This window comes from Actinia tenebrosa, unplaced genomic scaffold (assembly GCF_029948245.1).
Source record: "Actinia tenebrosa isolate PJP-AT-01 unplaced genomic scaffold, QUT_ActTen_1.0 PGA_scaffold3__52_contigs__length_22856419, whole genome shotgun sequence".
Lineage (NCBI taxonomy): Eukaryota > Metazoa > Cnidaria > Anthozoa > Actiniaria > Actiniidae > Actinia > Actinia tenebrosa.
The window spans coordinates 22,572,470-22,589,080 of record NW_028292580.1 but is presented as its reverse complement, the minus strand read 5'-3'; the positions used below and the strand labels follow the sequence as shown (position 1 = coordinate 22,589,080).

Sequence of the window (16,611 nt, the reverse complement as noted above, 5' to 3'; positions counted from 1 at the left end):
CAGGCCAACACCACGAAAATAGACTTCATGTTCATAAGCCTTTTTTGCTCCTTTGGTTCCTTGTCCATGGGATGCAATCTGGGCAATGATACGCCTTCCAAAAGCAGGTTATTTTATAACGACGTAAGTAGGTAGTCAGAGCAACATCTTTCTATTCCAAACAGCTCAAATAATGGTTTATTATTTAATATTTGGCTAGAAAACAATTTGGTTTATATATCTTAAAGAATACTAATTTAAAATACTAAATACATTTAAAAAACCGTCGAAGCACAAGAGAGAAGCAACCAATCTATATGGGATAAAACAATTTATCAATCCTTAAATTAACCAACTAATCTATAATGGGACATAACAATTTATTAAACACTAAATGAATGGTTTTTCGCTGCTCGAAGACATCGACTTCGGTGAATAATCCTAAACATTATTGATATTTTGTTAGCGCAAACAAAATAAAAATAAGTATTCGTTTTTTAATTATGTTTTGATCAGTATAATATCAAAGCAAGTAGTTTTTCTCGGTGACACGGTCGGTTTTTAACAAACTTCTATTGAAAGGTAAAAAACCTTTTTCTCGTGAGAATCGCTAAGAAAACTCAAAACCCTTCAGTATAGACAGCTTGAGTACAGTACGACGTTCACTAGAAAGGACTGAGCGGCTAGTAAACGTTGAAGGAAAACCCCTACGAACAAGTTGATTAATTTTTCGCAAAACGACTCCCAAACACACAAAAAGGCTTGTCATAATAGTGTTTGTTTTCAGTATATCTTTATTTAGGGCGGAATCTTTTTTTGTTAATTGAAGTAAATACGTATTCAGAGCAACATCATTCTATTCCAAACAGCTCATCTAAATTATTATTATTAATTGTTTGGTTTAAACATCTTAAAAACAACCGAAAAGAAAAACTGATCAAAATTAATATTATTTATTTGAGTTTCACGAGTAGATAAAATCGCCATAAATCGTCCTTGTCTTACGAGGGTAGCTCTAAATAGTCAGTGGCTAACATTAACAAACCTGTGGCACTTGTGGAATTTAAAAGTCGAAATGAGAATTTCACTAAGAATTTTAAATAACAGTATTTGTTTGAAAACAATTTAATTGAGCAAAACTAATTTTAATTAATCCAATAAGTGTTTGTGCGTGCTAAAGTTAAATGTATCAGTTGCTAGGAACGCGCGTGTTACGAAGGGAGAATTAATTGCGCGCGCTATTTTTTTTTTTTTTTTTTTGTCTATTAAGATACGCTATATGATCTTAATTGCCTATCAAGCTACGATAGCTATCAGGCAATGTTCTTCCACTGTCTCTATTAAAGAGAGCATGTGATTCATTAGCAATCTTCCATGCCTCCAGCCATTTCCTCTGGTGCCATCGTTCTTCTTTATAAACTACAAAACTACCAAGCCAGTTAATGCTGTGGCCAGTCTTCATGGCGTGCTATGCTAGAGCTGACTTATCCGGATGGTTCAGTCTTAGAGCACGCGCACATTGTTATGTTGCGTGTTTTCTTGTAAAATTGTCACAACCGTTTGCCCTGATGAAGAGCAAGAAGCTCGAAAGCTTGGCTTGATTTATAATTAAAAAGCTGATATATCATAACTATCATTAATTTTAATTAGTTTAAAAACGTCTCATTCAAACATCTATCATTTATTTTTTTGCAAAAGGGCACAGAAGAATACTTTGTCTTACCCTACCGAATTGTGTTAGCCTTGATCGATTTAATTTAAGGTTGACTCAATGGGTTTCCCCTCGGCTCGGTACCTTTGAACTCCAAAAGTTTAGAACAGAGCAGAAAATATAGGGATTTGTAATGATAATGATTTATGAATTTATGTAGCGCCTTTTCTATATGAACATAATCAAAGGCGCTTTACATTGAGAAGTGAATGACAGATTGTTTTTATGCAATTTACAAGCATGAGAGATGGTTAGTATGAATTGTAGACGCTGAGGGTGGTCACTGCCAGGGTTTCTTTACTTCCTCAGTGGTTCTTTTACGTCCCTCCTATGTTGGTTAGTAATGATGAGTGTGGAGAGACGGGACCACCATTTAAAGTGGTCATATCCGAGCCACGTGAAAGTCTAACCATTTGTAGATATAATTACAACGGCAGCACTTTCTCCTCATTTATTTTAATAATTAAAATAAAACCTTTTGAATTATTTTGCGAATAGAAGGGATTTCGGCATAAACAGTTATTTACTGAAGTTGCCGTAATAAAAATATAATACAAACAAACAGGTTTATTCAATTTATTTTTCTTGACAATATTTATCTTGGATGAAAATATAGCTTTTTACACTTAACGATTATTCTCTGAAGGCGAAGTGAATATCGGGGAATATTTACCGAGATGCGAATTTTTTTTTTTCTAACACAAGTGATTTTAACTAACGGTGAGAGAGTTTTGTTTTTTTTTTCTATTTATTTATTTTTTGTCTTTTCAATTATTTTACTATTTTATTATTTTTTATCTTTTCAAATTTTATTTATCTCTGCAAGCGGCAAACATCGACAAACGAGCGTGCGCGAGTTATATTCACTTGTAGGCGAATACACGTAGTACGAGTATTTTTGTAGGGAGGAGATGACGCAGTTTAGAAATCATTCCTATACCACGTTTTATTTTGCTACCAATATAAGAATTATAACGTGATGCTTCTAGTTTAAATTTTCATCAAAGAAGACCCCTAGATATTTAATATTAGTTACTTGTTTGAGGAGGTTGTTGCACAACTCAACAACTTTAACTTGAAAGAAATTTTCTTTTGAGGAAGATGGAAAATAACGAAGTTTGGTTTTTCGACATTTAATTAAGAGAGTCTATTTAATTGTAACCAGCTTTGTATATGTATGAGTTCATTATTAAGGGTAAACTCAAGGACATCAAGTTTTCTGTTCGAGTAGAAAAGGTATGCATCATCAGCGAATAAGTGGAAGTTTAGTCAATACACAGCAAGAATGGAGCGTTCCTTATGGATAGCGGCAGATCGTTCCACAATATAGGCGCACATATGGAAAAAGCGCGAGATCCGTAGTTCTTAGTTCTGAACTTTGGTCTTGATAGACGTAAGTGGTCGTTAGTATTAGATCGTAGGACTCTGTTTGGCTTGAGTAGGGTGTCAGCAAATCAACCAGGTATCCAGGTGCCACTGCCATCATCTAAACGATTCTAAGCGATTATTTCTAAGAATTTTCAAACTTCATGCAGAGATAAATTGTTTTGGTTAACTATTTATGATTCAGCTAGTCGAGCAGTACCATAGTTAACAGAGAGGTTAGCGTATAAATACACGATTTTTAGCGTCATTCAAAGCGGTTCAAACTCGAATTCAATACCTACACTATCAAATGGTTGTATGCATTATTCTTCGAAATCTTCTTCGTTCTCCAAAATGCCTAATATAGCTTAAAAATCGTCTCCAACAAAAATATCTCATTCACGTCCGCCATATTTGTTTTTCTTTGTGCAGGGTCATTGTCACGTGACAGTCCATTCCAACCTCAAGCGTGAAGTTTGCCGGATTTCCTAACCGTTCCCCTCTATTAACTATGTCTGCACGAATTAACAAGTGAAGATCGGTAAGGAGAATCAGGGTTTCAAGAAACAGATTTACGATAAGCGATTGTAAACAAATTCATTCAACGTGACTCGTTATTCACGAAGTGCCAATATAGATTTTCTTATAGCCTATATTTATGTACTTATATTAACTGTTTTGGCTCTAAAGTCTACTACAAAGGAACATGAGGTACAACTAGCAACAATTATTTTAAGATTCTGTTTGATTAAGGAAGAAAAATATATAATTTGCTACACACATTCCAGGGTTTCATCTTTGTCTTTCGAAGCGTTATGATCTCCTTTAATTCTCTTCAGAACTAATGGCGATTCATTAAATGTAAAAAAGGTAAAGGATGAATTTATATAGCGCCATTTCCAGGAGCTCGATGGCGCTTTACAATATCAGTGGAGGACTTTACGGGCTGCATATTATAAGGCACTATTGGCAGATTGGGATTGGGATAGGCAGTTGAACCGGGAGACAATCCCCTACTCTTAACGAATAATTCAACAGGTTCTTTTATATCCCCCATTTTTACTGCAGGTTAGGAAGGGTTGGGAGACGGAGCCTACGGTTTTAAGTCCTTATTCAAGAAGTCTTGAAGGTCTAACCATTTGCAGATTTAATTACAAAGGCAGCACCTTCTCCTCAGTTATTTGAAGACCCTGAGTGTTGGTCCGGCCGAGGCTTGAACCACGACCTCCCGCACAACAGACCGATGCTCTTACCAACTGAGCTACAGGGTGGCGGGAAAAAATATTGACAAATTATAAGATCAAGAAATGCGGTAAAGCAATTCTGAGAGAGGTCTTGATCAAATATTAGCCTGTATTTACGTTTTAAATGAAGCATTTCAAATTTAAAGCAAATAATAAAATGTTCGTGCGATCATGCATGTTCGTGAAACCTCGTCGCCACAGCCTAATTACGTATGCCAAAATCTGCACCGGAATTGGAATTGGAGTTTGGAGTTCCAGATGAAGTTATTCGAGGACCGAACAGCATGGCATAAACGCTCTGCCCTTTTTGCAACTTATTTCCTAAGAGACTCACATACTATTAAACCTTCCCAACCAGGTAACCCGGTCTACCCTGCCACCAGGGTTTTGTTTTTATACAAGTCAATGAAGGACTGCATGATGGGAGGCTTTGCACCATCACGTGATTGAAGCCATGGCAAAAGGCACAACAATAGTCTTTTTTCCCCAGGGAAACTGAATTCTTGTAAATCAGATTAGACCAGATTCAATTGTTCCTGCCTCCTGTCATGGCTGCCATCACGTGATGGTGCAAAGCCTCTATTTCTAAATGTATTTACGTAAGCAACAAAAACGGTTTCAGTAAGGATTAAATTCTTAACTTTTATTGATCTGATATTGTTTTAAGCAAAGTAACCATAAACATCAACACAAACGCGACCAACATTATCGGTATCGTGGTAATTCAACAGATCTTCACCGTACCAAATCTTAAGGTGGGATTTGGGACCGAGGTAGTAAGGAGCGTTGAAGCTGTGTAGGAGGACGAGAGATTCGGACCTAGAGTCGAATCCTTGAACGCTGTACCACTTGCCGTTCTTATGGACGCCTTGAGTAAAGCTGTGGAAGGAGGGAAAAAATATATTCATTAGTAGCAGTAGGAGGAGGAAGAGGAAGAAAAAAAAAGAAAGAAAAAAGAATGGAATGAAGGAAGGAAGGAAAGAAGGAAGGAAGGAAGGAAGAAAGAAAGAAAGAAAGAAAGGAAGGAAGGAAGGAAGGAAAAAAGGAAGGAAGAAAGAAAGAAAGGAAGGAAGGAAGGAAGGAAGAAACAACAACTTAATGGCATCATGCAGCTTACGTTGCTCCAGTCTTAGGAAAGATGACATCATTGTGTTCATTGGTAACCAGGATGTTCAAAGGGCTGTTTTTGAGGTCTGGCCAAGCGTGACATCCCCAGTTACTAGTATGAGAACCCGCCAATTGTCCGCAGACAATGTTACCACTACGGTGAACAAGTTTTATAGCGGCGAGAAATCCATCAAGACAAGGTTGGAAGATGCCCGGTTTGTTGTTTCTGCCCTCGAAACACACAGGTATGTCGTTTAGCTTTGACCAGACGACTGAAAAGTAAACCGACACTGGGATGGTGAGTCAGGTTTTAAATTATAAACTAAGTATGTGAGCTCTTGTTTAGCAGGCAGCACATTAACTAACCAAGCCACACTTGCTCATTTAAAATAAGTGTGTGAGGTCACTGAAGATCAAACTATGTACCTCTTTCTTAGCAGGCAGCACACTAACCAACCAAGCCACACTTGCTCTTAAAACAAGTGTGTGAGGTCACTGAAGATCAAACTATGTACCTCTTTCTTAGCAGGCAGCACACTAACCAACCAAGCCACACTTGCTCCTTAAAATAAGTGTGTGAGGTCACTGAAGATCAAACTATGTACCTCTTCCTTAGCAGGCAGCACACTAACCAACCAAGCCACACTTGCTCTTAAAACAAGTGTGTGAGGTCACTGAGGATCAAACTATGGATCTCTTGTTTTGAGGCAGCACACTAACCAACCAAGCCACACTTGCTCTTAAAACAAGTGTGTGAGGTCACTGAGGATCAAACTATGGATCTCTTGCTTTGAGGCAGCACACTAACCAACCAAGCCAAACTTACTCCTTAAAACGAGTGTGTGAGGTCACTAAGGATCAAGCTATGGATCTCTTGCTTAGCAGGTAGCACACTAACCAACCAAGCCACACTTGCTCCTTAAAACGAGTGTGTGAAGTCAATGAAGATTAAACTATGCACCCAAAACTTGCTTAGCAGGCAGCACACTAACCAATCAAGCTAGTACACTTTCTCCGTAAAGAATGAAAGTGTGTGTGAAGTCAGTGAGGAACAAAAAAATTCATTAACTTACGGCATGTTCCTTGCTGATGGCAGGCAAGTGAAGACGACACCAAGCAGGCCAACACCACGAAAATAGACTTCATGTTCATAAACCTTTTTTGCTCATTTGGTTCCTTGTCCATGGGATGCAATCTGGGCAATGATACGCCTTCCAAAAGCAGGTTATTTTATAACGACGTAAGTAGGTAGTCAGAGCAACATCTTTCTATTCCAAACAGCTCAAATAATGGTTTATTATTCAATATTTGGCTAGAAAACAATATGGTTTATATATCTTAAAGAATACCAATTTAAAATACTAAATACATTTAAAAAACCGTCGAAGCACAGGAGAGAACTAATCTATGTAGGATATAACAATTTATTAATCTTTAAATTAACGGTTTTTCGCTGCTCGAAGACTCGCGTGTCGGTAAATATTCTCTTATATATAATCACCTCGCCTTCGGCGAATAACTATTAAGAGCGGATGTCCACTAATATTTTGAGCATAAACTAGTATGTCAATTTAACTTTATTTTTCATATAATGTGCTTGGATTATCCTAGATTCTAACAGTGTATTTCATTTTAAGATTTTTTAAATGTTTAGCCTATTACGGCAGAAAATCAATTTATATTTATATATTTTGTTTTTGTTTTTGTCTCCACATCCTCAGGTACGATTTTTCTGAAATTTTCAGAATCTTATCATCTAGTGCTATTGCAGCCTGTGTATAAATTTGGATAGTGGAAAGTCTTGGGCAGAAAAAAAGTTATAACGCCGCTTGAAAACTCGATCCAAAATTTGAAGCATATGAAACATCGCGCTGTAGAAACATTATTACCATTGAATGGATTGCCTTGATGTTTTCACATATCTATTTTCAAGCATTGCGGTTGAGCCTTACGAAAAATCAGCATCAAATCTTAAAAACTCATCGAATAAATGTTTTTATTATATAAACTCCAATGAAATATCTATTTTTCTCCTTTTCGAAAAATTGATATCTTCACACGTGAAAATAACATGTTATTTTCACGTGTGAAAATAACACCATTGCGATAACTATTCAAAAATACACGGAAAGAATGGCCTGAAAAAGCCAAAACATACTTCATTGATAATTATATAATAAACAGAATATTACATGGGCGCTTGGAGATACGAAATTTATCTTCTCGTGTTGAAAATCTCTCACTCGTTCGCTGCGCTCACTCGTGAGAGATCTTTTCAACACTCGAAGATAAATTTCGTATCTTCGCGCGCCCATGTAATATCCTCTATTTTTCACTATAATTGTCGTCATAAACCTCAAAAATGAGAGTTTTGCTAAAAATCACATTTTCGCTGTTTTCTTCAAAACGGCTCCAAGTTTTTTCTTTACACTTCCTACATCAATAGACCAGAGCTTTATCTAGATGGTAGTGAAATTTCTACAGCTCGTCCTATCCAAATTTTGGAGAAAACATTTTTTAAAGTGAGGTGTACCTAAAGAGCTCACCTCGAGGCTAACCCTGTGCAAATGAGTCTGTAATCAAGAAACACAGCGGTAATTTGGAATTCGAAACTGGTCTATTGCGAACAACACTTCATTTTACAGTTCCGTTCAATGACCATGAATAATAGTTCCAAAACGAGGTTGGAGTTGCCGCGCATGATAAAAAGTATAGTTTTGCTATGCGCGGAAACTCCAGCCTCGACTTACAACTATTATTCGTGGTCACTGAACGGAACTGTAAAATGGAGTATTCGTACGGGAGTGAAAAATGTTGGTAAATATTTGCTGAACCGACTCCCGTACCAATAACAATTGCGAATAAATTCGTACGGGAGTGAAAAATGTTGGTAAATATTTGCTGAACCGACTCCCGTACGAATAACAATCGCGAATAATTCGTACGGGAGTCGTCAGAAATTGTCTATTGCGTGACACTTCCCGCCGTGACACTGACATCAGACTACACGAAAAAATTCTAAATGTCGCGAAAGTAAGTTTCTCGCTGCTGAGTACAGATTCGTCAAATAAGTTTTTGAATCAAAATAACATCAGTGTCATGAATCGACTAACTGGTCTAAACAAAAATATCGTTATTAGGTTGGCAAAGAATACAGAGTTCCCAAGAAAATCGACGAATAGCCACTCGGTTATAAGTAACGTATTTTACACCAAGCGGGGTACTGAATAGTCTCCCCCCACAGCCGCTTTCAGTGTCGTCACGCAACGCTTTCTCCCCTGAGTAGCGGCTGCTTACCCGAGCACAACATTCCTTTCCTATGAATTAACCAATCACGGCTTAGTTCTCGAAATCCAGGAACCATTCGCGCCATATGGAAAACAAGATGCGTCGTTAAAGGGCCACTTGGACGAAAATCGCTCCAAAATTAAAACTCTTTCATTCGAGCTGGAACTTTGCTGAAATAATCTAGAATACAGTAAGAACCACCCACTGGAATATCTTTTTGATATTCGAAAGGAAAGGGCCAAAATTTTACGATTTATTTTCGTCCGCCATTAATTTCTTTGAATCACAGAATTCGACTCAAGAAGACTGGCACGAGTACTTATGACGTCATTTACTCAACCCAAACCAAAACATTGGTGGGTAATGTATGTGCCATGTTCGTAAAACTCGGTTTATTTGGTTTATTCAGAAAATATATAATGTTTCATTCGGTTTCCTAACTACTATATGACCAAATAATGTCTAGGCGCTGAAATTTTTCAGTTTCAATAATACTGACGATCATAATTCGAAAATTGAAATACATCTCGGCACGCCAAGAATCACAACAAAGTAGGACGCATGGACGAGATTCTAGCGGTTCCATCGCGCGAAGTGACTGAGATATTCGGGATTTATTCGAATCATTTTAAGGATAACAATTTTTCAAGGCATATTTACATACGAGGGCAAAGAGCAACCCCACAATTTGTGTCCGCGAGACATCCGACACAATGAAAGAAAAATCTACGAGCTGAGTGACAGACGCCGCTGTCGCGCGAGTAATAAATAAGAAACCTTTGACATGTTCTATTACAAAGATGATATTAGATAATCGTATGTTTGTACCTATTCAATGCATAATAAAAATAACCGTTCTGTAGTAAATCAGCTAGGAGAATTACGAGCTCACATTCTAAATTATTCGGCACGTAGATCTAAGTATATTGTCACAAATCTTTATATCACAACGCAGAATTCAAAAGGCAATCGGTTGTTTTCATAACATCAATCACTATTAGATTACATTGAAACTTCAAATTTAAGATCTTTATATCATGGACAGTACGTAGCAAATACAAATAATGAAATGAACGTAAGGAATTTTTATGAAAACCTCTTCCCAAGCATTGCTTCTTCTTCTAGTTCGGCTTCATCTCCATACATTATAACTTATGGTTCTAACTCTTCAGGATTGACAAAGCGAGCGTCCAAAGGAGTTTCCATCATATTTGAAGAGGTATCAAAGGTTTAAAAAAAGTCTGTTTAGAGATTCTTTTCACGATAACGCGTTTAAAACATCAAATAAACTTCAGGTAATCTAACAAGAAATGTATAGTCAAAACGACGCTAACATGACGGTGTTGAGTAAATGACGTCACAGCGTAAAACTGCTGTACATAATGACTCGTTGGCCGTGACACAAAGAAATTAATGGCGGACGAAAATAAATCGTAAAATTTTGGCCCTTCCCTTTCGAATATTAGAAAAATATTTCAGTGAGAGGTTCTTAATGTGTTCAAGATTACTTCAGCAAAGTTCCAGCTCGAATGAAAGAGTTTTAATTTTGGAACGATTTTCGTCCAAGTGGCCCTTTAGAGAAAGGCTTCGAGATAGCAGCTAAGAAATTTCGCATCAAACAGTTTAATGATCACCAGAAAGACGCTATACGAAAGATTTTACAAGAAAAACAAGATTTCTTTGAAAATCTGCCTACTGGATATGGGAAATCGCTCAAAGGAATAAAATATTGGCGCTCTAGAGCATAGCCCAGTAATTTCTTTCGAGACAAGCTCGAGGACTTTTTGAATAACAGGAGTTCTAAGTTCTTGGCATTTCATATAAACTGCTAACGCGACGTTAGAACTTGGCCATAAGATAACGCTTTAGCTGACGATTCGTGTTCACTTTTCACGACTTTTCTAACAGTGTGAACAAAACAAAACAAAACAACTTTTCTAACAGTGTCAAATTTGAGCTAATACTCGCAGTATACGTGAAGTAAATACCAGAACTGTGAGCGTTACCCAGAAGTTTACAATGAATACCCGTAGAAGTCAACGGTGTGACAGTGTCAGATTTAAAAGTTATCTAGTCTTTTTGCGATTTTCTTTAGCTTTACACTGCATTCGTTGTTTAAAATAAGTGATCTGCGCGGCTCATCTTCTTCGTTTATTAAAATTCAGACTTTATTTTCGAATTCAATGTCTTAAATCTTGAGTCGTCTCGTTTAACTTCCATGAGTCTAGATTACGCTTTTTAAAAAAGTTTTCCAGTTTCTTTTTGCTTCTAATATTTTGGTACGAGCTCGATAGCAAGTACAAACTCGAATTCACTATCGGCCGATAAAACAATGTCGATAGCTAAACTTATTAAAATATAAATCTTTTCTTTCTTTATGAACAAAGAAAACACTTAGTTCCGTCTCCAATAACTTTTTTTTTTGGGGCATTAAACATTTAACAAGAACGAATTCAATTTTAATTTCTCAAAGATTTCCAACTTCCACTCAAATGCGTCTTAGAATTATTTCTCTCATGAATGTTTACAAGTTGTCAAATTCGAAACAATTGGTTCTTGAAACACAATGAGACTTATCTGATTGGTTGAACACAAACAATAGGAAAGGAATGTTGTGCTCGGGTAAGCAGCCGCTACTCAGGGGAGAAAGCGTTGCGTGACGACACTGAAAGCGGCTGTGGGGGAGACTAGGTACTGAAGGACCTGAAGCATGTTCATTTATAGCTTTTAGTGCGATTTTTAAAATTTACAGCATCCATGACTATATTTACTTGATTATCTGGACAATCGATGAGGTTTTCAAGTTCAGAATCTTGCAATAGATGTCCGAATCAGACTGACAACTTGACAATTTACTATCTACCGGGCATCGTGTTACTCATCTGCTTCGTTTTCTTGATAAACTACGGCATATAATCAAGGTGTTTGAGATAAAAACTGCGATTTTCCGAAGGAAAAATGCTCAACAATCCTTTCCTTGTCCGCCATTTTGTCAGAGCGCCTGCGATAAATTCAGCATTAAACCACATTGCGCACTCTCAGTTGATATTTAAATTAGCCAATCAGCGGTTTTTTAGCCACGTCAACGTCCTATATAACCAGTGGAGGACTTTACGGGCTGCATATTAAGGCGCCATTGGCAGCTTACATGCAGCTTACGTACAGACTCCCGTACGAATAACAATCGCGAATAATTCGTACGGGAGTGAAAAATGTTGGTAAATATTTGCAGCTTACAATCATGAGTATGAATTGTTAGTACATTAGCGTTATGTCTCCAGACAGGGATAGGCTGTTGAACCGGGAGACAATCCCCTACTCTTATACGAATAATTCAACAGATTCTTTTATGTCCCCAATTTTACTGTAGGTTAGGAAAGGTTGGGAGGGTTACGAATTCGGAAAAGGTCTTTTTGATGTAGTGTCGTACGAGACTACTTTTTCAAGAGAATGTCTCTGGTGATTGAGTCATCATACATGCCTACGTAATCCACGTAATTGTCACTGACAGCGAGAAGAAATTTCTAAATGATGGTATTAAATATAATTGCGCATCTTTTGTTGAAGCTCAACACCTTACAAGTTTATTACCGTAAATATCTTCACTAAAGGTGGTGTTACACGGAACAACTTGCAACACCGATTTTTCGTGCAAGGCTATTGCGCCATTTGTGTGTCAATTTTTTTCGACATGTTACACGGGAATTAACAACTTTTCGCGCAACATTTACTTTAGTATTCAGTCCACGCGCTGCCAACTCACTCACGGCTATCTTTTTTCTTCTTTTCTTGCTTTTATCATCTTTTATCAACTACAAAAGTTTTATCATATCCGTTTCATTAGGTTTAGACAATTGTTGCACTTGCTGTACTGTTTAAACTTACTTCTTCTACAGTCGGCGCCATTTTATTGCGCGTCAAATCGGCGATGGACATGTTACACACATCGATTTGCTGAAAATTCGTTATCTTGCGTTGCAAGTTGTTGAAGCCAGATCAAAAACTTGCAACGTGCTGCAGAGTGGAATTTGCGCGAAAAATTGTCCTCGGCGCTATGTTACAAGACAACGATTTTTCGTGCTACAGTGTTGTGCAAAAAATCGGCGTTGTAAGTTGGTCCATGTATCACCACCTTAATGAGAGAGCAGAGCAGAGCAGAGCAGAGCAGAGCAGAGCAGAGCAGAGCAGAGCAGAGCAGAGCAGAGCAGAGCAGAGCAGAGCAGAGCAGAGCAGAGCAGAGCAGAGCAGAGCAGAGCAGAACAAAAGAGAAGAGAGCGCGCGGAGGAAGTCAGTCAGAGAGCATAAAAAGTAAAGAATACGAAAGCAAAGCAAAGGAACTAGCAAAAATTAATACGAATCTAATTTTGGACGAAATTAAGCGAGAATAATTGTCATTCACATCAAATGCCATACAACATTGGTTGTCACTTGTTTAATGTAAACAGCTGCTTGAAGTAGATTCTCTCAAGTCATAAGGAATTATGTATATATTGTATTAACTTAAGGCCGAAAGCTAAGCAAGAGACGTTGAATTCGATATCCATAAAAAAGACTTCATTTGACTACTATTGATAGTTTAATGGAATAAACTTAGTTTGGGCTTTGTACGTCCTGGTTATTTGGCTTATTGTCAAATATGATATACTTTATGCTCAGTTTTATGATAGAAACAAAAATGTACGTCCAAAAAGTAATTCATTTATCGATATGTCATGCCTTAAAGCAGGTGTAATGCCAAGATAATTGATGTCTAGGCGTTATAAAATGGCAAAAAAAGCTGGCATTGTACGCTACTTGTGAACCACTGAAGTCGCTATTCCTCGCTTTATAAGTATAGTTATCTTAGTGAAAATATGAAGAAAACTGTGACATTTGCTCTGCTTCTAGCTGTAGTTGTGTCATGTCTTGTGGTAGAAATCGTTGAAGGATTTCCAGATCCTTTCACACCTAATCAACCAAGACCAGGAAAAAAATCTTTTAGGAAAGAGGTAAGACTTTAAAAAATCATAAAAAGTAAGTAGCAAATATTTTCAATAGTAATACAACTAGATTCAAGTCCCAACCCCAGAGACTTTATCATGAAATGGTGTTCAACTTCAAAGCTTATTTTATGTCAAAAAGATTATTTTTGGGTCCGTAGCCTGCCCACACTGCAGATCATTAAGGCAGGACTACTGTTAGCTATGAGCTTATTTTTTAATGTATTATTGTCGTCTAGCAATTACTGTCAATGTCATTAACGTTGTCCACCGAAAAAAGACATTTACACATTTAGACATTTATAGACATTTAGACTAAAAGAAATATCACGTGTTTCCTTATGTATTCTTTGCCTCGTGTGCGTCAGCCTGAACTTTAAATGTAAAGTTCAACTCGTGAATCGAAAATCCAGAATGCCCTGACCATTTAGAGTGGATTTAAGATGGAGAATGGTATTCCAGCATTTGTTTTATGCCAGAACCATCGAGGAAACACGTGATATTTCTTTTAGTCTAAATGTGTGAATGTGTAAATGTGTAAATGTGCGAATGTCTTTTTTCGGTGGACAACGTTAATGACATGCATTGACTGTATGTTGTTGTTGAAGTGTTTATGTGATGTTTACCACTTCTTCCTTTACCATTAACACCGAATAAGTACATCAATATTGGTATCATTTAAAAGGACATGCTCTTTTAAAGCGAATAGATTATTCATAAAGTAAATATATGCTTTCATGTTAATTTTTTTAACATAAATATTTTTTTGTTATTCGTAGAGAAGAGGAGATCTTTGCAATCGAGCAGGGCTCTCATGTAAAGACGAACCAGACCAGAGAACCTGGGAAGACGACGATAAATAAGTCATCATCCAAACATCAAAACTCCCGGCTCTCCAGTGTGATAAATATTCAAAACTTGAAAATCGGAAATAAATACAGCAAATCAATTCCTAAAGTTTAAAATGTTTAAAATGATAAATAATCTCTGAAATAAAGGTCTGTTTTAGGCGACGAAACAGCCGCCATCTTGGAAATATGCAGATGACGTCCTCTAATACATCCCCACAATGCACTGCAAAACCAACTTGACGAAGTATTTTCCTCAGACTTATTTATCTTTCAGAATTTGTCTACAAGCTTTTTCAGTGTTTTAATGAAAACGTAACGTAAAACCTCTGTTAAACGACCAAATCTCAAAGTCCGAGAAAGGATTTTTCACTACAGTAATTTTGATTTTAGTGCAGTTTTCGTATGACTGTGACAAGTTCACGACACGAACACGGTCGTGACACAGCAAGGGATACGCCAGACAAATCACATTGCACGAGAAATTACTCTCCATCCAATCAAATACCCGGAACATGGCATAAACACGGCGCGGACACGGCCACGTCAAGAGCACGGCACTTTTAGACCAATCATATTGCGCGTGAAAAAAATCAGCCAATTAAAATTCTAGAAAGTATCACGGTCACGCCACGTCACGCTTACGGCACTGAGCTTTTCACAGTCATACGAAAACTGCTCTATCAAGCGCCAACTCTATTATAACTATTCGGCTACTAAAGCCGAAGTTCGAATGTTTGGCTATAAAATGATTTTAGGGGAGATTTCTTTAATAGGGTATTTTTACTTTTATTAATTATAAAAATGTTCTTTCAAAGCAATTACACTCGAATTTGAAACAGTAGTAAGTTCAGATATTAGGCAGATTAAGATTCCCGTTTTTCCTTCCCGCAAACTTCATACGTGACCACGTTTTTATCGTTTCCCTACATTTCACTTTACCTTTTGTAAACCTTCTCGACAAAGACAAGTATTCTTTTGTTTATCTACTACTTGGAGATTTTTGCGATTCCTTTTCACTAATTTTAAAGAAATTTTTAATGGTCAACCGACGTTTCACGTTTGCCGTAAACGAGAAACTTAAGCTCTCCAATAACCTGAAAAAACTAGAAGTCTTCACGGTTCGAGTGTCCCTACGCATATCGGTAAATATATTCATTCGAAAAAGTATAATTTGCACGAGTCAATCGAAGTCAAAGCCAGAATCTTTTTTCAACCGTTATTCACAGAGAGGTCTTTCTCCTTGCTTTTCTTTGATTGGCTGATGCTCGTATATTAACTTTCAATAAGCCTTTTCATAGTTTAAGAATCGATTCCACTGCGCATGCGATTTTATTCCGAATTTCTCACCTTCTTTTGTCTAAACCTTTTGTTCTTAATTAAACAAAAGGTGAGAATTCGGGATAAAATCGCATGCACATTGGAATCGATTCTTAAACTATGAAAAGGCTTATTGTGCAAATCACAAATGAGAAGCTCTTTGACTTCCGACAAATAATTTTACTCCGATATTTTGCGGTACAGATATAGTTTAAAACTCGATTTTATGAGATAACTACCACTGAATAGTTTAGTGTATAAATAATCGACTTGGTCGTGCATTTACGCCGGAAGTGTACGAGTCATTTGATGACTACTTCCGGCTTAGAAGTGAACATAGGACAAAAAATAAGACTAATAAAGATTGGAAAAGATGCTACAAATAATTTTAACCAGAACTCGCAATAGAAACAGTTGGCCGGGGACTGGGACGAGTTGGGGAGACTAAAGACGAAACACGGCCGCAAAGTATGACGCATATGGAATTCAAAAGTCCGTACCATTTTAACTTATCTCCTAGATCTATTCTTACAGTAATGTACGAAGATGCCTTGCTTGGGCTTCCTGTGGGAAAACATAAAATATCGGGAGCCAAAATCTTTGCACTATGTCTTCACAGCGCATGCACACTCTTCTACACAGACCAGTACTGATTTCACGGAGATCTCCGGCTCTAGGAAATCCTAAGAACTGAAAGCCAACTCATGTAATGAGGTGAACACAGCGCTTGCTCAGCTGACTCGACCCAGTCTCTTTCCTTCCATAAACTC

The 16,611-nt window shown here is 37.3% G+C and overlaps 2 protein-coding genes and 1 long non-coding RNA gene across 3 annotated transcripts in view; 1 reads left to right on the top strand and 2 right to left on the bottom strand.

The window, feature by feature from the left end:
* Positions 1 to 117, bottom strand: part of LOC116294264 (uncharacterized) — a 1,648-nt gene extending 1,531 nt beyond the window's left edge. Inside the window, exon 1 of the mRNA XM_089035591.1 lies at positions 1 to 117. This exon is cut by the window's left edge and continues 44 nt beyond it. Coding sequence (XP_088891717.1) covers positions 1 to 68 — 68 coding nt within the window. The 5' untranslated portion in view covers positions 69 to 117.
* Positions 118 to 4,921: 4,804 nt separating this feature from the next.
* On the bottom strand, positions 4,922 to 6,635 carry LOC148908912 (uncharacterized). The gene is made up of 3 exons (XM_089035592.1): positions 6,480 to 6,635; positions 5,417 to 5,678; positions 4,922 to 5,178 (listed from the first exon to the last, which is right to left on the bottom strand). Exons 1-3 carry the CDS (start codon positions 6,589 to 6,591, stop codon positions 4,962 to 4,964), a joined length of 591 nt encoding a protein of 196 aa, XP_088891718.1. The 5' UTR covers positions 6,592 to 6,635; the 3' UTR covers positions 4,922 to 4,961.
* A 6,841-nt stretch (positions 6,636 to 13,476) lies between these two features.
* LOC148908911 (uncharacterized) lies at positions 13,477 to 14,622 on the top strand. The gene is made up of 2 exons (XR_016120735.1): positions 13,477 to 13,682; positions 14,453 to 14,622. It is a non-coding gene; the product is annotated as an uncharacterized LOC148908911 (long non-coding RNA).
* The last annotated feature ends 1,989 nt before the right edge of the window (positions 14,623 to 16,611 follow it).

Coding starts and splice junctions, on each gene's coding strand:
- LOC148908912 (XM_089035592.1), bottom strand. CDS start 6,591: ATGGACAAGGAACCAAATGAGCAAAAAAGGTTTATGAACATGAAGTCT. Junction 5,679..6,479: donor CCATCAGCAAGGAACATGCC/GTAAGTTAATGA, acceptor TTTACTTTTCAG/TCGTCTGGTCAAAGCTAAAC. Junction 5,179..5,416: donor TTTCCTAAGACTGGAGCAAC/GTAAGCTGCATG, acceptor CTCCTTCCACAG/CTTTACTCAAGGCGTCCATA.